General features: G+C 38.9%; 1 protein-coding gene across 28 annotated transcripts in view; it reads left to right on the top strand.

Moving 5' to 3' along the window:
- MGA (MAX dimerization protein MGA) overlaps window positions 1-22694 on the top strand; it is a 202447-nt gene that overhangs the window by 120702 nt on the left and 59051 nt on the right. For 21 of the 28 annotated variants that reach the window (XM_064292163.1, XM_064292155.1, XM_064292153.1 and 18 more), the window contains exons 1-3: window positions 77-208; window positions 7954-9076; window positions 21302-22253. In XM_064292163.1, the coding sequence (XP_064148233.1) occupies window positions 8016-9076; window positions 21302-22253 (2013 nt within the window). In that variant the 5' untranslated portion in view covers window positions 77-208; window positions 7954-8015. Of the gene's footprint in view, window positions 1-75; window positions 209-230; window positions 500-6708; window positions 7157-7953; window positions 9077-21301; window positions 22254-22694 lie in introns of those variants that run through there. The other 7 variants (XM_064292156.1, XM_064292157.1, XM_064292147.1 and 4 more) reach the window with 5 other exon arrangements.

Raw genomic sequence — 22694 nt, 5'->3', positions numbered from 1 at the left:
GAGGGGCGAGGGAGGCGCAGCTCGCGCCTCCTTTTGCGCCTGCGCGGCAGCCTCCTAGCGGGTAGGAGCGCGTGCGCGGTGACGTGGACGTCTGGTGCGCGCGCAAGCTCTTCAGCTGGAGCGGACACACGGTGTGCGAACCGGGCAGAATAACCCGCCCCCAGCGGGATGTGAAGGACTCCGGGTGAGGCCGGCCACGCCCCGCACGGTAACTCTCGGGCCTGGGTGGAGGGCATCGCTTAGTACTGGCCCGATTGGAGTTTCTGGAGAGTTTGAAGCTCTTGTGAATTTGAACGGCGTGAGAAGCGCTCCGCTGAGAGATCTTCGCACGCCCCGGCCAGGCCCGGCCTTGCGCGGAGCCGCCTTTGGCGCGCGCCTATGGTCCCTTGAGCGAGGCTGCGCATGTCACCTTGCGCGCGTCCCCGGCCTCACTTCCGCGTCGCGCAGAGAACTGTCTGGTAACATCGACGCCAGAGAGAGCAGCCACGAGGCGGGCGGGGTGAGAAGCGCCCTTGGCGCTGCCCTGTCCTCGCGTGCGTGGGGTGCCGTGCCGCATGGTGCGATCCGTGTGACGACTTCCAGCCCAGTGCGGGCTGTAGGTCGAGAGTCGTGCTTGTGCGCTTTGCATTTTTTGAGCTCACTCTCGGGGTCTCAAAAATCCGAGGGAAGACGGTATTGTCGTCGCTTCTCTAAGGAGCTGGGTGCAGCGTTTTGACACCTGTACAAACGTCTCTGTTAGCGTGTAATTTCCGGGCAAATTGTTTGAGGCGGGACCGTGAGTTTACTAACGAAGGAGCGCGAGGAAGTGAGCTGTATATAGGAGCGGGAACTTGGTAAACAAAGGGCTAGAGGTTCCCAAGTAATGAAACGAGGGCGGAGAAAACAGGTGGGAAGAGCAGGTGTTGATTTCTTTTTTCCTTGGCGGGGTAACTTGTGGCTAGTTCTCAGGTTTTGGGGCGTCTCGCTTCTTTTAAATTGTCAGGTATGGTCTCTGCCCTCAATGGGAGGTGAGCCTAGGACATAAAGAAACCCCTCACTCGAGTCCCCCAGTTACCAAAGTTGAGGGATCTATATGTGCAGAGAGTATGGGGGAAGTTAGGGGTTATTTCGAACCCGGTTGGTGGTGGAAATGGTAGTGTCTTCTTGCTGCGAAGATTCTACCTTGCCTTCAGAACCCTGGGGATAACTTCCTCCCTCCGGCGAGGGTAGGAGCAGGGAGGGATGAAGGAAGTCTGAAAGGAGGGGTTACTGGTAGCGGAGCAACGTGAGAAACCAGAGTGCACCTCTCCTTGAGGGAAGACCACTCTGCCAGGGCTCGCCTCGCCGAAGCGGACACGTGGGTCGGGAGAACTCTCGAGCCCACCCGCGCGCCGCTCCTGCGTGGTGTAGCGTTCGCCCAGGCGTCTGCGGCGCACTTGCTGGCCAGCTCTGCCTGCTCTGCTCCTCTCTGGGCACGACGCCGGGGCTGGGCTGCGGGGAAGGTGCCTGGGGACGGCGTGACGGCTGCGGGGAAGGGGGTGGCCGGGCGGGGGGGACCCGATGGCTGCTTCTGTAGTGTCCTCGGTAACAGAATGCGGCTCGGTCCCGCCGATCGCTCGGCGGGTTCCGGCGGGTGGCACGTGATCCGCCGGGACGCCTCTTCCCCGGAAGAGCTTTCCTTGCGGCTTTTTTTCACGTGGTTCTTGGCGAGTTGGCTTCTGCAGTTGAAAGCGGTATTTGTGGGCCTTTTATAGTCGACGGCGACTGCTCCTCCCTGGGGCAGACAGGAGACCCCTTGCTTCGGAGCAACGCTAGTGCTGTTTGCTGCTGTAGAGTTATATTTGCACAGCCGTTGTGCGGATTGGGTTGGTTGGGTTCACTTCACAGAATACACACGCTTAGGACTTGAAATTCAGTGCCCTGGATACCTTGGCATATTTTCTCCAAGGCAAGGTGGCTGTTTCATTACTGACCATTTATGGCATAATTTTTTTTCCAGTTCTATCTTTGCAACTGTTGGGGACCTGAGAGCTTGCTAGCTCCGAGTTGTAATTAAGGGACCATTTCTAGGAATAGGAAATGTTCCTGAAGATAGCATAAGGAATGCTATCGAGAGAAGGAGGCAGTGCTATATCTTAGACAAGTGCAAGTCTGTGCCTTAAAACCTCAGGCGTTTCAGGTATTTTGAAATTTACCTTACAGATTGTGATAATAAAATGCCTAGGAGGTTGTGTGGTCTGAAGTAAGTGGTTATTAATAGTAATTACCATTTATTTAATTAGTAAAGTTAACCTAATGACAATTAAGAGATGGTAGTTGTGTTATTTTACTGTCCTTTTCATTGTTTGTTGCCTTATTTTCTGATTATATTCAAACTATTTTTCTGAAGACTTTTCCAGTTTTTGGGCCCACTGTTAATATTGGTAAATCCTGAAGTTTGAACCTGTTAAAATTTGAGCTTCAGAAACGTGATTTAACTTAATCGGGCCTTTATAGTGAAGGATTCTGTTGAGGAACAAACCAACATCTTGATGGCCTGCCGTACATGATATGCTATTATTATCTAAAGTATGAAGCTGAGGTTGTGGTTGTTTTAAGCAATTTTGGAGACGTTCAGAATGTGTTGACCAGTATTTAAATGTTTGTGTTTTTATTGGTAGTGATTTGGTGTAGTTTTTTTTGCACAGTGTACCAATTACTAAATTAGGTAACTACCTAGTAAACTAGTATATTTTGTAAGTTGTGTGAGGGTCATTGCTTAATTTAACAGTTCCCGAAGAGGTCACTGGTGAAAAGACACTGTAGAACAGGGAGGCTGTAGGTGTCATACTTTTTTATGGAACTTGCTGCCGTATTACTTCCCTGAAAATACTCTTTGTGAAAGTGTATGTTTTTCCATGTGTATGTCTTCTAATGGAACATTTCAGAATGTCAGTTTGAGTATTTTACCTTGTACAACTAAACTTACTTTTTGGCTGTTAATTATAGTTATTTTACCTAGAGAAATGCTTCCTGGTGAAAAACTGAACTGAAATTTTTTTCTACCTTAAAGTGTGTGTGTGCGTGTGTGTGCGTGTGTGTATATATACACACACGCACACACACACACCCACACACCCACCCACACACCCCAAAACTGTGGCCTGCCTTAAAGATTTTATAGAATCAGATACAAAGTATGTTAGAATCTTGCTGGAGAGAGAGTGATTTCTTCGAGGGTAGCCCGGTACACTTGATTTTTGCCATCGGCTTAAAGTTGTCTTACGCTTCAGAGTCGTCTTTGTGTGTTTGAAATAGCTGAATATCCTGACCTGGCTACCCTTTCCTTAGAAAATCCCGTACAGTAGCTGGAAAGCGTAGGCGTATGCTCATATGGAAGTGGCATCTGTGCTTAGATTGCTGTGGAGTGAGAATGTCATTCCTTGTTTTTAAAGTAATTGCTATCTATGTCTCAAGATATAGAGATTGTTTTAGTTATAAATTAGATCTTTCATTTTATCAAGTAATGGAATAGTTGGATCCAAGGATTTTTTTAAAAAGACCTTACACAAATTATAAGTCTGAAAGTTCTAATTTTTTCTTGTCTTGCACATTTTTACATGAAAGAAAATTCTATTGGATGCCTATGTACAGACTTGCCTTAGGGCATTCTGACTTGTTTAGGCAAAAGGAAAAACTTGAAATGCATATGTATAAAGTTAGTGTAAAATTTAAGTTCGATCCTGTATTTGTTGACGAAATTGGATTTCTGTCGGTTGAATTTTTGACATTTCATAAATTAATCTTTAAAAGATAGTGAATTTTAACTTCATTGTCCTGCTTTTACCCCTGTACTGATCTGAAAATCAAGATTTTAATACTATAGATGATAACATACAAGATTCTGAATCCTTCATGTAGTTCATTAATTTGGGAGAGCAAAAAAATTTTTTCCCAGTTACTTCTTGCTTTCTTAGTTTTATTTAAAAAAAAAAAATATTTTGAGCACTTGCCCACTAAAATAGTTGGTGATTTGTAACAACACATTCAGCTTTATGAATGAAAAAGAGTTAGGAGTTTGTACTGTTTGAGATATTATATAGTTTTTGTGAGTTCTCTAAGCTTTACTGGTCTACCAAAACCAGTTGCCATCGAGTTGATTCCGACTCACGGCGACCTCATGTGTGTCCGAGTAGGACTGTGCTCCGTAAGGGTTTCAGTGGCTGGTTTTTCAGAAGTAGATCACCAGGCCTTTCTTCTGAGGTGTAAACCTCCAACCTTTTGACTAGTGGCCGAGCATGTTAACCATTTGGACCACCCAAAGTCACTTATTTGTGGCTTCTAAGTCTGTTTACACTTTGTGTTTTATCATTATCCGACAGGTATTGTTTAAGCTTGTTAATTAATTTTAGAAAATCAGTCAGTTTATTAAATTAAAGCCTGAGACAGTTTTTGAAAAGGATCACCCTAAATTTTATGTCTCCGAAAAATAAACTTCAAGTCAGAGGGAATTTTTTTTTTTTTCATCCTTACTGGGTATTAGTACTTTAGTCTTAGGAAGTTAGTTTCTATTTTTAACTTTTGCCCTAAAAAGATTTCAGCCTGGGAAACCCTAGGAGGCAGTTCTGCTCTGTCCTGTAGGGTCCCTGTGAGTCGGAATTGACTGCACAGCACACAACACCACAGCCATAATAGCAAACAGTAGCCGGCCTTTTTGAAGTACTGGTTTTTAAAATAGCTGTTATCCTCAGGCTTTTGTTGTTGTTGTTGTTAGGTGCTGTGGAGTCTATTTTGATTTTTAGTGACTCCATGTGACAGACTAGAACAGAACTACCCCCACAAGGTTTTCTACGCTGAAATCTTTATGGGAGCAGATCACCACCAGGTCTTTGTCTCACGGAGACACTGGGTGGGTTCAAACCATCAACCTTTTGGTTAGCAGCCAAGTGCTTACTGTTGTGCCTCCAGGGCTCTTTATCCTCAGGCTAATGTATATAAAATATTTTAAGTTTTGGAGATTTCTTTTTCTTGGTCACATGGCCAATCCTGAAAGAAGAGTAAAACTCAGATTGGGTGCATTTATTGCTTGTCAGTAGCTTTTAGGATTTTTGATTAAAATTAAGAACTGCAATTGTCTGAATTTTGCAAAGCAAAATTATTTACCCACTTACATAGGGGTAATGATTTAGTATCTTCTTTTTTTCTAAAAGCTAGTTAAAGGGTATAGCTTTACGTCTCCTAGAATTTTAGGTCATTTGGCATATCAGTTCAGTTGAATTTAACGATCTGAAATTTCTTTATGACCTTTTGAGATATAATTCACAAAACAAAAAGCTCAAAATTTTAAAGTGTACACATCAGTAGTTTTTAACATATTTATTAAGTTGTGTACTCATCACCAATATCTAATTCCGGAACATTTCCAAAACGGAATGCTGCGTGTATGTTCTAATTCTTCCTACCTTCATCCCTTGGCAACCACTAATCGACTTTCTGTCTGTATGGATTTGCCTATTTTAGACATTATATATAAGAGCTCTGGTGGTGCAGTGGTTAAGATCTAAGGCTGCTAACCAAAAGGTTGGCAGTTCGAATCCACCAGCTGCTCCTTGGAAACTGTGGGGCAGTCCTACTCTGTCCTGTATGGTCGCTGTGAGTCAGAATTGACTTGATGGCAGTGGGTTTCGTTTGGAATCATAATATGTAGCCTTTTTCTTATAACTCAATAATTTAGTTTTAACGTAATTTTTTTAATAGATGTATTCCACAAGTTAAAACATTTAGAAGGTGGCAAGGGCAATATCATTGCCAGCCACCCAGTTTTCTTGGATATCAGTAGTATTACCAGTTTTTTCTCTTACCTTTCTAGAGCTAGTCAGTTAATGTTAAGCAAATATAAATTCTTTTTTTCCTTGTGACTTCTTAAAGAGGCATAGCATAATCTACAACCCTTCTGAACATTTTGTCCTGGATATGGTATCTTGTAGCGAATTTTTTATTAGTCCATAAGGAGTTTATCGTTCTCTTTATAGCTTCATAGTATTCCACTCTATGGATGTGCCATTGTTTATTTAACCAGTCCCCAGTTTTCTGGTTTTTTTTTTTTTATTATTATTATTAGTGGACATTCCCCCCTGCCCCAGTCATTTGCTGTTATAAATGTAAATATAGGGGATAATCTTGTATATATCATTTATCATGGGTTTGTGTATATGTGTAAGATAGTCATGGAAGAACTGCTGTATCATAGGATAGATGCCTTTGTATTTTTATATTTTCAAGTAGCGTTCTATCATAGAGATTCTGTCGTTCTGACTCCTAGTAACTGTTTGGGGGGTGAGAGTGCTGGTTGACCTGTGTCCTTTCCACCATCACCAACACCAAAGTTTGGTTTTTGTCAGCCTGGATGGTAAAAAAAAAAAAAAAGGTATGTCAGGATGGTTTTAATGTATGCTTCTCTTATTCTGAGTGAGACTGTGTACATTTTCATAGCCATTTGCTGTTTTCTGTGATCTGTCTCTTCATATCCTTTGCCTATTTTTTAAATTAGGTTTTTGGTTTTATTGATTTGTTGGAGCCCTTTTTATATTATAGAAACGAGTTCTTTATAAGTTGCAAATATCTTTTTTTATTTCACTTGCATGGTTTTTACCAGAATTAAAAGTTAGAACATACTGACCTTATCAGCATTTTTTTAAATCTTACTGGTTTCTAGGCTTTGTGTCATATTTATTATCAAAAAGTTTTTCTTATGACTTAAGAATTTTTCAGATTTAATTAAATAAAAATTCAATTGACAGTAATCTTACTAAAAAAATAAAGAAAAATATTTAAATCGTTGATTCGTCTGGAATTTTTTTCAATATATAGTCTGAAGTAGGGACCCAGTTGTGTTTTTTCCAGTAAGTTTTTGGTGTTTCGTTATGGCGTTTTTAGGTAAATGTGCAGCTTAGTTATCTAGTGCTGCTATGACAGAAATACCACAGTGGATGATTTTAACAAACAGAAATTTATTTTCTCACAGTTTAGGAGGCTAGAAGTCTGAATTCAGGGCACCAGCTCCAGGTGAAGGCTTTCTTTACTGTCAGCTCTGGGGGAAGGTCCTTGCCATCAGTCTTCCCCTGGGTCTGGGAATTTCTCAGCACAGGGACCCTGGGTCCGAAAGATGTGCTCTGTTACCGGCTCTTCTTTCTTGATGGTAGGCAGTCCCTTTCCTCTCTGCTCTTTTATGTCTCAAAAGAGAGTGACTCAAGATACAACCTAATCCTGTAGATTGTGTCCTGCCTCATGAACGGTAACTGGTTCTAATCCAGCCTCATTAACGCAATAGAAGTTAGGATTTACAACACACAGGTAGTTACATCAGATGATAAAATGGAGGACAACCACATAATACTGGGAATCATGGCCTAGCCAAGCTGACACACATTTTTGGGGGACAAAAGTCAATATGTAACATGTGCTAACAAGTTAAGATAGCATTTTACTTATTTATGAACTCATGGCAGTACCATAATGAAGAACTAATTCTGTACAGTGGTAACATGGAAATTTACTTATTTTTTAGCCATCCCAGAAGAACTTGCTATGTAAAGGAATTCTCTAGCATTAATTCATAAAGTGTTGGGATCTCTTGTTAATGCAAATGACCTTCTAATTTAGCTCTCTATGTCTGTATATTTTTATGCTTTTGTATAGTTTTTCTAAAACAAATTCACAGTTTTGTTCTTTTTGTGTGTGATTATAATATCCGTAGTGAATTGTTGGTGGGTGGGGTATGAGCAACCAATTAGATTTTAATGAATTTTAAAAAAATAATTAAATAGTCCAGAATGAATATCCTCACAGTGATTGATAGGAAAGTAGAAGCAAAGTCTTAAAAGAATTTAGAAATTTGGGGGAGATAACATAGTGATTCTTGTTTTTTTTTTTTTTTTAAACAAAGTAAATATTCACTTGATTTAAGTTTTTTTTTTTCCCTCCCTCATGCTTTAGAATGAGAAGGCCATTGTGACTATGTGGTGACTTGTCTTACTACTGAGTTTCTCACTGGAATCATGGAGGAGAAACAGCAGATTATATTGGCTAATCAGGATGATGGGACAATGGCAGGAGCAGCACCTACCTTCTTTGTCATTCTAAAGCAGCCAGGAAATGGCAAAACTGATCAGGGAATTTTGGTTACTAATCGGGATGCCTGTGCTTTGGCTGGCAGTGTGTCATCACCAGAAAAATCTAAAGGGAAGATTTGCCTTCCCGCTGATTGTACTGTGGGAGGAATCACTGTCACTCTGGACAACAATAGTATGTGGAATGAGTTCTATCATCGAAGCACAGAGATGATTCTGACCAAGCAGGGAAGACGCATGTTTCCTTATTGTCGTTATTGGATAACAGGTTTAGATTCAAATTTGAAGTATATCCTTGTTATGGATATATCTCCTGTGGACAACCATCGTTATAAATGGAATGGTCGTTGGTGGGAACCCAGTGGAAAGGCTGAGCCCCATGTTTTGGGCAGGGTTTTTATTCATCCAGAATCTCCTTCCACAGGTCATTATTGGATGCATCAACCGGTATCCTTCTATAAACTAAAACTAACCAACAATACACTGGACCAAGAAGGGCATATCATCTTGCACTCTATGCATCGCTACCTACCTAGGCTTCATTTGGTACCTGCAGAAAAGGGTACTGAAGTGATACAATTAAATGGCCCTGGTGTCCACACTTTTACTTTCCCACAAACTGAATTCTTTGCAGTAACAGCTTACCAGAACATTCAGATTACCCAGCTGAAAATAGATTACAACCCATTTGCCAAAGGCTTCCGGGATGATGGATTGAATAGTAAGCCCCAGAGAGATGGAAAACAAAAGAATAACTCTGACCACGAAGAAAATAGTGTCCCCAGTTCTCCAGGCCATCGAGTTCACCTTACAGAAGGTGAGGGCTCAGACATACAGCCAGGCGATCTGGATCCAGTATTGCGAGGTAGAGAAACATCAGGCAAGGATTTGGAGAACCCTTCTCTTCATATCAAACAAGACTTTCTTGGTTTCATGGATACTGACTCAGCGCTGGAAGTTCCTCAGTTGAAGCAAGAGGCTTCTGAAAGGTATGTAACAATTTTTCTCTTCTTAAGAGAAAGAAAAGGAAGATTGAGGTGGGCCAGATTTGAGAATTTTGACACATTGGTTTTGTGGAATGCTGAACGTAAGCCGCTGTGAAATACGCCACAACTGCTTTTACATTTTTTGAAGGACAGTTGTTCATTTTTCTGTAATCAATCGTACATGGATTCAGGATCCAGAATTGCAGGCAAATTGAATGACTTACGAGAATGAGAATCTTTCATTCATTTAGATTTAGAATTTTCTTAATTCTCATGTAATATATGTAGTCAACTTCAACTCTTTTTTTTTTTTTTAATTTTTATTCTGCTTTAAGTGGAAGTTTACAGATCAAATCAGTCTCTCATGCAAAAATTTATATACACCATGCTATATACTCCTAATTGTTCTCCCCCTAATGAGCCAGCATACTCCTTTCCTCCACTCCATCTTTTCGTGTCCATTTCTCCAGCTTCTGACCCCCTCCGCCCTCCCATCTCCCCTTCAGATAGGAGATGCCAACATAGCCTCATGTGTCTACTTGATCCAAGAAGCTCATTCTTCACCAGTATCATTTTCTATCCCGTTGTCCAGTCCAGTCCTGTCTGAAGAGTTGGCTTGGGGCGTGGTTCCTGTCTTGGGCTAACAGAAGTCTGGGGACCGTGACCACTGGGGTCCTTCTAGTCTCAGCCCATTAAGTCTGGTCTTTTTCTGAGAATTTGGGCTCTGCATCCCACTACTCTCCTGTTCCCTCAGGGATTCTCTGTTCTGTTCCCTGTCAGGGCAGTCATTGGTTGTAGCTAGGCACCATCTAGTTCTTCTGGTCTCAGGCTGATGTAGTGTCTGTGTTATGTGGCCCTTCCTGTCTCTTAGGCTTGTAATTACCTTGTGGCTTTGGTGTTCTTCATTCTCCTTTATTCCAAGTGGGTTTGAGACCATTTGATGCAACTTAGATGGCCGCTTGCTAGCGTTTAAGACCCCAGATGCTGCTCTCCAAAGTGGGATGCAAAATGTTTTCTTATTAGATTTTATTATGCCAGTTGACTTAATGTCCCCTGAAACCATGGTTCCCAAACTCCTGCCCCTGCTACGCTGGCCTTCCAGGCATTCAGTTTATTCTGGAAACTTCTTTGCATTTGGTTTAGTCCAGTTGTGCTGACCTCTCCTGTATTGTGTGTTGTCTTTCCCTTCACCTAAAGTAGTTCTTATCTACCGTCTAATTAGTGAAAGCCTCTCTTGCTCCCTCCCTCCCGCCTCTTGTAAGCATCAAAGAATATTTTCTTCTTTGTTTAAACTATTTCTTGAGTTCTTATAATAGTGGTCTTATACGATATTTGTCCTTTTGCAGCTGACTAATTTCACTCAGCATAATGCCTTCCTGATTGCTCCACGTTAGGAAATGTTTCACGGATTCATCATTGTTCTTCAACGATGCGTAGTATTCCATTGTGTGAATATAGCATAATTTATTTATCCATTCGTCCACTGATGGGCACCTCGGTTGCTTCCATCTTTTTGCTATTGTGAACACTGCTGCAGTAAACATGGGTGTGCATATATCTGTTCATGTAAAGGCTCTTATTTCTCTGGGATATATTCGAAGGAGTGGGATTGCTGGATCGTATGGTAGTTCTATTTCTAGCTTTTTAAGGAAGCACCAAATCGATTTCCAAAGTGGCTGTACCATTTTATATTCCCACCAGCAGTGTATGAGTGTTCCAGTCTCTCTCCAACATGTATTATTTTGTGTTTTTTGGATTAATGCCAGCCTAGTTGGAGTGAGATGGAATCCTGTTGTAGTTTTGATTTGCATTTCTCTAATGGCTAATGATCCTTAGCATTTCCTCATGTATCTGTTAGCTACCAGAATGTTTTTAGTGAAGTGCTGGTTCACATCCTTTGCTCATTTTGTGATTGGGTTATTTGTCTTTTTGTAGTTGAGTATTTGCAGTATTATGTAAATTTTAGAGATCAGGTGCTGATCGGAAATGTCATAGCTAAAAACTTTTTCCCAGTCCGTAGGTAGTTCTCTTTTGGTGAAGTCTTTGGATGAACATAGGTGTTTGATTTTTAGAAGCTCCCAGTTATCTAGTTTTTCTTCTGCATTGTTAGCAATGTTTTGTATACTGTTTATGCTGTGTATTAGGGCTCCTAATGTTGTCCCTATTTCTTCTTCCATGATCTTTATCATTTTAGATTTTATATTTAGGTCTTTGATCCGTTTTGAGTTAGTTTTTGTGCATGGTGTTGAGATATGGGTCTTGTTTCATTTTTTTGCAGATGGATATCCAGTTATGCCAGCACCATTTGTTAAAAAGACGTCTTCCCCCATTTGACTGATTTTGGGCCTTTGTCAAATATCAGCTGCTCGCAGTCGGATGGATTGATGTCTGGATTCTCAGTTCTGTTCCATTGGTCTAAGTATTTGTTGTTGTACCAGTACCAGGCTGTTTTGACTACTGTGGTGGTATAATAGGTTCTAAAATCAGGCAGAGTGAGGCCTCCCGCTTTGTTCTTCTTGTTCAATAATGCTTTCCTTATCCGGGGCCTCTTTCCCTTCCATATGAAGTTGGTGATTTGTTTCTCCATCTCATTAAAAAGCGTTGTTGGAATTTGATCAGAATTGCATTGTATATATTATTGCTTTTGGTAGAGTAGACATTTTCACAGTGTTAAGTCTTCCTATCCATGAACAAGGTATGTTTTTCCACTTACGTAGGTCTCTTTTGGTTTCTTGCAGTAGTGTTTTGTAGTTTTCTTCGTATAAGTCTTTTACATCTCTGGTAAGATTTATTCCTAAGTATTTTATCTTCTTGGTGGCTACTGTAAATGGTATTGATTTGGTGATTTCCTCTTCGATGTTCTGTTTGTTGGTTAACTTCAACTCTTGATTAATTGAGGAAGAGAGGGGAAATGGGGCTACTGATGGCCCCAAATCATACTCCTGAATGAGGCCCTAAATGGATTCAGAGTAAACTTAATTTATATCTAATATTTAATATAGGGTCTCTATGAGTCGGAATCAACTTGACGGCACTGGGTTTGGTATTTAAGAATTTGCAGCCCTGGTGGTGCAGTGGTTAACGGCTATGGCTGCTAACCAAAAGGTTGGCAGTTGGAATTCATCAGCCGCTCTTTGGAAACCCTTTGGGGCAGTTCTCTGTCCTGTAGGGTCGGAACCGACTTGATGGCAGTGGGTTATTTAAGAGTTTGTTGCCCTGTGGATATCCTAATCCATAAATTGCCCGACCAAAAAACAAGCTGAAGGTTATTCCATGTTGAGGTAGCATGATGTATTGTTGCTTCTTTTTTGTTTGAACTTGCCTTCTTTTGAGTATTAGAACCCAGGTTTGGCAAAAGTAAATTTCTAGCCCAGTACTTTCCTTTAACCTTCTCTTTTTCCCTAAATTCCTATCCCATTAACAGCTAGTGGTTAAGAGCTACGGCTGCTAATGAAAGGTCGGCCGTTCAAATCCCACCAGGCGCTCCTTGGCACTCTGTGAGGCAGTTCTGCTCTGCCTGTGGGGTTGCTATTAGTCAGAATTGCCTCGACTTCAACGTTTTTTTTTTTTTTTTTTAATACTTTGAGTTCAGACTCCGCATGCTCGTGAGTTCCCGTTGACTGTGGATGAGTTAATGCTTTGCTTTTCTAAGTGTTGTTGAGAAACATGCTACTCAAACAATGTCCAGGTTTTTTCCTCAGGGGAGAAAGTTGTTTTCAGTTTTTATGTTTCAGGTGATACTCTTTGTAGTTGCAACCAGTGAATGCCCTCTGATACTTGATTCTCCAAACCACAGTCTTAACAGTTTTGATTACTAACAATTAAAAATTTTAAACACTTGACCCCCCAATTATAATAGTTTACCTTGGTTATCCAAATGCAGTTTAACCTGCCCTTGGATGGTGGAAAATTTATTATTACAATTTCTTTGGAGGCCAGGGTGAGAAGGAGTTGGTTAGGTGAAAAGGTCAGGTATATTTCTTTATTACAGGTAAAAGCTGTTAGTGTTACATATGGTTAAGCATTTGCTCTTAATGGATCAAGGAAATTGTTTGGATTTATTAATGCATAAGTATCTCTGTCACTGAAGGGGGAAAAAAATACCTTGAAGTACATGCTTCAAGAAATAGTACTTTTTAGTGTGTGAAAATGGTATTTAGCTATATGTAAACTGTCTCCAGTTTGCTTTGGGAGCAGAGATTATTTTAAGGCAAGGGTTGGCCAAATCTGGCATATAGTCTGTTTTTGTATGTATGTATAAGAATAAGTAACAGAATATATGAAATCTGGAAGTTTTAAATATTCTCTGTCTCCTCCTTTACAGAAAAAGTCTCCCAACCTCTGATTTAAGGCTTAGGTGAAAAAAAAAAAAATTTTTTTTAATTTACTACTTCATTTTCCATTTTCTACTTAGTCCACCAAAGTATGATTATTCTATCATTCTGCTTTGTTTTAGCTAAAGTCATCAATGGATTCTTTGGTAAACCCAGTGATCATTATTCAGGCTTTTGTTTGGCCATTTAAATACTTATTTTTTCTCCATTGGCCTTTACCATACCATTCACCTGGCTCTTCTAACTCTTGGTGTTCCCCCTTTTTTAAGTTACCTTTAACGGCTCCTCTTAGTCAACCATTTCATAAATGTTATTTCCCAGTATTATGTTCTTATAGTCTTAACTGTCACTTTTACTTCTGTTTCCACCTAAATATTGATTATTTTTAAAGCTAATAATACTTCTAGTCTAGATTTGTCTAATTTTTTAGATCCAGACTTCTAAATCAAACTGGCTCCTGGAATTCTACCTAAAATTTGTTCATTTTTATTGCCAACTCAAACTAAATTTTTTTTCTTTCACCTTAAACTCTGTTCCTTTTAGTCATCCAGATTGGAAACCTCTACATTATCCATCCACAGATCCCATTAAGTTATTCTCCTGTTGGTGGACATTTGAGTTGTTTTTGGTTTTTGACTACTCTAAATAAAGCTGCTGTGAACATTCTTGTCCATTGGTTGTGGAAATGTACAGTCATTTCCTGTAGTTATATATCTAGGGGTAGAATTGCAGTGTTACAGGTTAGGCGTATGGTTAGTTTTAGCAAATACTGCCAGAGTTCTTAAAAATGATTATACCAATCACACTTGCAGCAGCAATATATGATGACAGTTCCAGTTACTCTACCTCATTGTCAACATACGTGGTATTTTCTTTTTTGTTTTTAGCTATTTTGGTCTCACTGTCTTTTTAGGCAACTAATTCCTTTATTGGATGACTGCTTATTTCCTGTAAGTTGAAATTTGTGTCTTTGTTCTCTCCTTTCTATATATTACCCCCCTCCGTTTTTTATTAATTGTGGTTGTTGAGGGTAGAGCTAATCCATATCTTCTTTTACATGACCTTCAAACATTTGGAAATAATTTATTCATATCCTTTTAAGATTTCTGTTACTTATTTATTCAGTCATTCACCAAATATGACTGAACACCTTCTAGTTGTAGGTAATTTTCTGGGCACTGAATAAAACAAATTCATGTATCATGGCGCTCACGTTTTGTATTAGTCCAACCTAAATATTCACCAGTCCTTCAGGTTTTGTACATGTGACATAGTTTTTAGATATTGGATTGATTGATTGCCACACTGCCACGGGTAACCAGTACATATATTTTTCTCCCAAGAAAGTACATCAGAATTCAAATGATTTGAGAACAACATTATTACAGAGAAAAGCACTCTGGTAATAGGAAAAATAAAAAATTAATTGACAAATATCATCGTTAGACACATCCCATGTACATAAGGCACATCCTGTGTACATCCTATGCCAGTATATGCGTGTGTACTGCATTTTTCGGGGGTTGTATCAGTAGCACCCATAGGATGGATTTAATTACAGGTAGTTTCCACTCATTGCCTCTTTTCTTTCTTAATATCCCTGGCAGTTTGTTTTCCCTAGCCACATTACTGTACTTGTTCCTTCAGAGGTCATGGATGACCCACTTGACAGATTGATTAGCTTCTTTATACCCTTATTATCAGCCTTCTGGTGTTAATTTGACAGGTAAAACACTTCATCCTTCTTGATTCTCCCATCCTAATTCTTTGATTGCTACTTAGAACTTCATCTTCTCAGCCCTCACCTCGGGCATCTTTTAAGATACTCTTTTCCTCTGTCTACATTCTCACTTTTCAGTGTATCTTCCCTTGTGATTCTAGAGTATCATCTCCACACTGATGACTTCCAAATGGGCTGTAACTTAGATCTCCTGTCCAGCTCCAGTGTTTGTTTATCTATGCTTAGTTGTAATTTCTTTTGAGGCTCAAAACTTGAGAGTCTTCCTTGATTTTTTTTTTTCTTTTTCTTTTATGATTTTTCTACTCTGCTTCCAAATCTTAGCAAGTTCTATGGTATTTGAGATTTACACTTTTCTTGCTGTTACTTTTAACCACTTGTTCATTAGTTCGTTTCTAAATTTTTCCTCTTCAGTCTGTTCTGCATATTACCATCAAATTTATCTTTTTTGTTTGTTTTTGCATATATAAATACATGTTTTATTTTAATTGACTCAATAGATTGTGGGGGCTAGCAAGTCTGAAGCCTTTAGGGAAGGCCTAAACGGGCTGGAAACTCAGGCGGGATTCCTGTGTTACACTGTGTTTTCTTTTTAGCTCTGAAAAGTTTTTTTATTTTTTAGTTCTTTAAAATTCTTGATTTTTTTTTTTTTAAATTGTGCTTTAGGTGAAAGTTTACAGCTCAAGTTAATTTCTCGTTCAAAAATTCATTCACGTGGTGTTTTGTGACATTGGTTACAGGCCCCACAATGTGACGGTATGCTCCCTCTTTCCACTCAAGGTTCCCTGTGTCCTTTCGTTCAGTTCCTGTTCTACCTGCCCTCTCATCATGCTCTTGGATGGGAGTTGCCCATTTGGTCTCGAGTATTTGATTGAACTAATAATAAGCACTTTCCATATGTGTGTTATTTTTTGTTTTATAGGCCTGTCTAATCTTTGTTTGAGAAGTATGCTTCAAGAATGGTTTCAGTTCTGGGTTGGCAGAGTATCCAGAGGCCATGGTTTTGGGGGTTCCTCTAGTTTCTGTCAGATCAGTAAGTCTGGTCTTTTTACATGAATTTGAATTCTGTTTTACATTTTTCTGCTGTTCTGTCCGGGACTCTTCTCTTGTGATCCCCTTGTCATGGTGGTAGTTGGTGGTAGTCAGGCACTACCTCGTTCTTTTGGTCTCAGGCTGGTGGAGTCTCTGGTTCTTGTGGTCCCAAGTATATCTTCTTAAACACTTTTTTTTTCTTGCCATCCTATATTGAAAAATCTAAGAAAACTCCCGTTTCGTCTGCTGAATTACTGCCTGACTTTTAAAATTGAAACATGACACATTCATATCATAATTTATGGTCCCGTTTAAGCTGCCTTAAGGAGCCCGGGTGGTGCAGTGGTGAAACTCTTGGCTGCTAACTGAAAAGTTGGCAATTCAAACCCATGCAGCGGCTCTGCAGGAGAAGGAACTGGAGATCTGCTTCCATAAAGACTACATACAGCCTAGAAAACCCTATGGGGCAGCTCTGCTCTGTCACATGGGGTTGCTTTGGATCAGAATCAACTGGATGGCACACAACAGCAACATAGAGTTCCGTGCTGAAAATGTTGTCTTCTAGTTTCCTGTGTTCCTTTTGAGAAGTTTGATGCCATTTTGATTCTTTGTCCTTGGAATGTAACCTTTTATCCCGCTCTCGAAGGCTCTTAGGGGATTGTCTTTTGATCTATCATAATACGAAATTTCATAATTAGGAGCCTTGGTGTGGTGATTCTTATCATTGTACTGTGCGCTTCCAATCAAGAAGTTCATGTTCTTTGCCTCCAAGAAAATTTGCGGTATTATTTGTTAATTTTTTAATTTTAATTTTTCTGTTTTCTCTTTGAAACACCTGGTAGTTGAATGTTAAATTCTCTGGATCGCTTCTCTATCTTATGGTTTGTTTCTGTTTCCTGTCCTTTTCCTTTCGCGTAATGTGTGTGCGATTTCCTTGGTTCAGCTTCTAACTCGACTTTTGAAATTATTATTTCAATAATAATTGAGATTGCAGTGATCAGATTTTAATTTCTAAGAGCTCTTTCATTGTCCCCTTTTCCCAGTGGATTTGTTTTTTTTCTTGGTAATTTATTAAAGCACCAGTATCATGGAAAGCATTATGTTAATAGATTTTGCTAATGTGCGCTCTTATTGCCTGTATATATCTTTATCATGACACTTATTAAATTATGTTATATTGTCTGTGTATTTGTCTGTCTCCTTTACTGACCTGTAAATTACTTGAGTATGGTACTGTGTTTTTTTTTTAAATCCTTATGCCCAGCAAAATATCTTTCACATCGTAGGCACTCGGTGATTGAATGAAATTATCTGTAGCACTTAAATCTTTCTTAACATGTTTCAAATATTAAAACATAGGATTATTTGTTGCATGAATTATAGACTAGCAACAAAAACTAATCTTTTTCTTTAAATTAACTGCTGTGTAAAATTCATTGGTTTTGCCCGTAGTCTTACTTATTTTTTCACCTAATTCAAGTGGCTAGAGAAGACTTCCTAGAAGAATTCAACTTAAGAATTGTTTGCAAAAGCCTCTTGCCAAGAGAAAATTTCAGGCATTATACATAAAGTTTTTACGGAAAAACAAGGAGAAGTCTTTCTGAGGGCTTTCCTAACTTAGTAACTTTAATTCCTCAGAAAGATAGGAAAACTGATCTAGTTCCGTGAGGTTCTCAGCTACTACAAACAAAAATTAGGTCATGTGGCTAAGTTTTTTTATTTATGATAAAAGACCTGGATATTTTCTACATTCCGGGAGTTATGTCTTCAAATGTGTAGATAATGAGAAAGCTATCATAAGTGTGAATCCTAAATTTTTAAATACAGAATAGAGCTTTACACAAATGGGCAAAAACTTAGATACTTGGGAAAGGGAAAAGAGAGGCCTTGAAGATGGAACTTGGTTTTGACTTTTCTTTAGTTTTTGTTTACTTAAGCTTTGAAAACAGATAAAGGAAAATGCGATTGTGCTGATGGCAAAACCATTAAGTTACTAAAAATCATTGAATTGTGTACTTAAGATGAGTGAATTTTATGTTACATAACTCATATAGTAACTTTTTTTAAAAAATAGAGATAACTTTTTTATCAGTTAAATGAAATTTTCGAAAAGGTGAAGTTTAGCTTTAGTTTTCACATTTAAGTCTGTGATCCATCTTGGATTAATTTTTATGTATGGTGTTCATATTTTTCCATGCAGATATCAAATTGTGGTTGCATTGTTTATTGAAAAGACTTCATTGTTCTCATCAAATTGTACTGGTGCCTTGGAAAATCAGACCTCTCTCTCTGTGTCTATTTTTGGACTGAATTCAGTTTCATTGATTTGTTTTTGTATTATGTTTTGCTGGTACCTCACGGGGGAGGATACGGTTGACAAACGAACATAGAAGGCGTGTGTTATTTGTGTAAAAATACAGTAGTTGCAAAGAGACTGTATGGACCACAAAACTAAAATAGTTAAACTTCACAGAAGTCTCTCAAACTTGCCTTAATTGATTTTAGATTGTTTCAATATGTGTATTTAAAGCTATAAATTTGCCTCTGAGCACTGCTTTGGATGCATTCCACAGATATTGATGTGTTGATATGTATTATTGATTTCTAATTTGATTGCATTGTTGTCAGAGAACATAAGACTTAAAATCTTTGAAATTTGTCAAGACTTTGCTTTATGGTTTAGCTTATGGTTTCTTTTGCTTCATTTGTACACTTGAAAAGTGTGTGTGTATTGTACAGTTGTTATAGCTAGTGTTCTGTAAAACTTCTATTAGGTAAGTCTGATTGATAGTATTGTTCAATTCTACTACATCCTTACTGTTTTTTTTTTTTTTTGGGTCTGTTTGTCCTATCAGTTACCGAGAAAGGTGGGTTAAAATATCCTGCGATAGGTGTGTATTTGTTTTTCCTTTTAGTTCTATCAGTTTTTGCTTTAATTATTTTGAAGCTGTGTAATTAGAAACATGTACATGTAGGATACTTACACCTTCCTGATGAATTGAGCCCCCCGATTTTTTATAATGTCCTTCTTTATAGTACTTCTTGTTGTAAAATCTGATTGCCTGATAATGATCCACACTTGCCTTTTTTCTGATTGTTTGCATGTTTTATCTTTTTTTCTCTGCTTTTACTTTCAATCTCTGTCCTTCGATTTAAATGTGACTGTTTTAAATAGTATGTAGTTGGGCCTTGTTTCTTTACCATTGTTATAATCTCTCTTAATTGGGCTATTTTGTCCATTTACATTTAATGTTATTACTGGTGTAGTTGGGCTTTAAGCATATCATCTTGTTTGTTTTCTGTTGCTCTTGGCTGTTCTTTGTTTATCCTTTCCTGTTTTCATTTAGATTGGATTTTTCAAATTCCATTTTTGTCACCTATTACTTCTTTAGATATATTTTGTTGTATTATTTTTTTTTTAGTTGTTAATAGAGATTACAAGGAGCCCTGGTGGCAGCTGCTAACGGAAAGGTTGATGGTTTGAACCCACCTAGTGGCTTTGCAGGAGAAAAACCTGATGATCTGCTGTTGAGTTGATTCTGACTTACAGCAACCCTGTAGAACAGAGTAAAGCTGTCCCATAAGGTTTCCAAGGTGGTAACCTTTATGGAAGCAGACTGTGATATCTTTCTCCCATGGAGCAGCTGGTAGGTTTGAACAGCTGACCTTTTGGTTAGCAGCCGAGCACTTTAACCGCTGTGCCACCAGGGCTCCCGTGTAAAGATTACAGCCTAGGAATCCCTATGGGGCATTTCTGCTCTGTCACATGGGGTTGCTATGAGTCAAAATTGACTCGATAGCACCTAACAACAGCAGAGATTACAGTATGCATCTTATCAAGTACAGCCTGAATTAACGTTATACCGGTTCATGAACAGCTAATATCCTTAAAGTTCATGACTTTCGTATATGCTGTAAACCCCCAAAACATTGTTATTTTATTTGCTTAAAACATGCAGTCATTTAAAGAAATACGAGAAAAACAGTGTTTTATATTTACTCACGTATTTATCTTTTCAGGGTCATTTCATTTGTTCCTGCATCTGTTTTTATCTTGAATCCTTTCCACCTGAAAAACTTCATTTAGTATTTCTTGTTTTTTAAAAAAAAGGCCTGCAGTCCTACTTCCTTATATATTATCTGTTACTGTGTATGTGTTGTGTATGTGTAGTATATGTGTGTATATATTTTTTCTAAAAACCACTTCTTATCCTGCTTTTCTATATTGCTAACATTTTGATTTGTGTGGATATTTTGGGGAAAAATAATTCGAGGTACATGTATTAGCCAGAGTTTTGGAATTTCCATACCTGAGGATTATAATTCCAGTAGTATCATTTTGTGTGACATCTTACGTTCTCAAAATACACTGGTGCAGTTTATCTGCTTTCAATGGCTAATTGGGAGAAGAGAAGACTGATAAAATTACTGTAGTTTTAAAAATAAATCTTACACACTAAAACATGGGTCACATGTACTTACCTTCCCCTTTATTTTGGAAGGACTAATATAATGGTGGAATCTTCTACATTGTAAATGAGTTTTTAATCTTAAAGGTAAAAAAATCACTTGGGAACAACGTTGTGAATATACTGAGGATTACTGAATTTTACACTTTAAAATGGTTAAAATATTTTGAAATGGTTAAATATGTGAATTTTATCTTAAAAAAAAAAAAAAAAATCAGGCAGCCTGAAAAGCCCTTCCTGATGTTTATTGCAATTCTTAATTATAAGGGACATGTACCTGCTTATTATTGGCAGTTTTTAATCACTGTATTTCTGGAGTTTGATATTGGGTCAGTGCCATTAGATTTTCCAAATTGAGTTTATTTGAAATTTACTAATAGGAAAAGGAGTGTTACCAGGTGTCTTGGTTCTCGATTTAATGACAAGAGGGTCACTCGGGTCACTCGTTAAAACTTTACTGTTGAAGTTATTTTGTGTAATTTTTTGTGAGAAATTGATAGGAAATATAAACATGTGATAAATAATAAATATTTGAGAAATAGCTCACTAAACCTGGTGAGTCAGTTGGTTTCCAACAGTATCTTTTTTTTTTTTTTTCCCTTGACTGTTGTTTATCAAGTTTTATCCTTTTTATTATCACTCCTTATTTCCGCAGTCTTGTTGGCAGCAATTTTGAAGACAGCTCCCACGTAGCCTCACCACTGGACCTGAACGGACCCTTCAATGTTGTCATTAAAGAGGAACCTCTGGATGATTATGACTATGAACGGGGTGAGTGCCCAGAAGGGGTCACTGTGAAGCAGGAAGAGACAGATGAGGAAACGGATGTATACTCAAACAGTGATGATGACCCCATACTGGAGAGACAGCTGAAGAGGCACAATAAAGTTGATAACCTAGAAGCTGACCATCCATCTTCTCAGTGGCTACCAAGCAGCCCATCAGGTGTTGCTAAAGCTAAGATGTTCAAATTAGACTCTGGAAAGATGCCAGTAGTCTATCTGGAGCCCTGTGCTGTCACCAAAAGCACAGTGAAGATTTCTGAGCTGCCTGATAACATGCTTTCCACATCTCAGAAGGATAAGTCTTCCGTTTTGGCAGAATTAGACTATTTGCCTTCGTACATTGAAAATTCTAGTGGGACTGGCTTCTGCATAGGCAAGGAATCAGAAAATGGTCTTAGAAAATGTTCACCAGATTTCAGAGTGACACAGAAATACCCCTTAGTTAAAGAGCCTCAGTGGAAATATTCTGATGTGCCTGACAGCATTAGCACAGTAGGAACATATGATAATAGTTCAAAGGGTTCATCTGGGGATTCATTTTCGGGAAAAGAGGACTTAGGCAGAAAGAGAACAACTATGCTGAAGATTGCAACAGCCCCAAAGGCTGCAAATGGTGGTCAGAATACCTCTCCAAATATCCCTGGGAAAAGAGGGAGGCCACGGAAATTGAAACTCTCTAAGGCAGGACGACCACCTAAAAATACTGGCAAGTCTTTAACTTCTACAAAGAATACCCCTGTGGGCCCTGGGAGTACCTTTCCAGATGTGAAGCCTGATCTAGAAGATGTGGATGGTGTTCTGTTTGTTTCCTTTGAATCGAAGGTAAGATTGCCTTTTTCAGCATTCTAAGAATGCCAGTACTAATTAGTCATTATTGAATTGTGTACTGACTGGTAACCAACTGGGAATCTAGTTTTCACGAATACTTTCTCGTTCGTGTATGTGTGTGTTTGTGGGTGGGGGGTAGTGTCTCTAGATCTGATTAGATCTCAGTTCATGAATTTTGTGCTGTGTTTAGCTGGAATTTTTTAGTCTTTAGGTCTTATTGAAATTTTCGTCATCACAGACTTTGTTGTTGTTGTTAAGTGCCATTGAGTCAAGTTCTATTCATAGTGACCTATAGGACAGAGTAGAATTGCCCTGTAGGGTTTCCAAGGAGTGGCTGGTGTATTTGAACTGCTAACTTTTTGGTTAGCAGCCAAGCTCTTAACCACTACACAACCAGGGCTCCTTACAGACTTGAGAAAGTCATAAATACATGAA

Source organism: Loxodonta africana, chromosome 10 (assembly GCF_030014295.1).
Source record: "Loxodonta africana isolate mLoxAfr1 chromosome 10, mLoxAfr1.hap2, whole genome shotgun sequence".
NCBI lineage: Eukaryota > Metazoa > Chordata > Mammalia > Proboscidea > Elephantidae > Loxodonta > Loxodonta africana.
The sequence above is the reverse complement of the archived record's forward strand: the minus strand, read 5'-3'. Positions and strand labels throughout refer to the sequence as shown.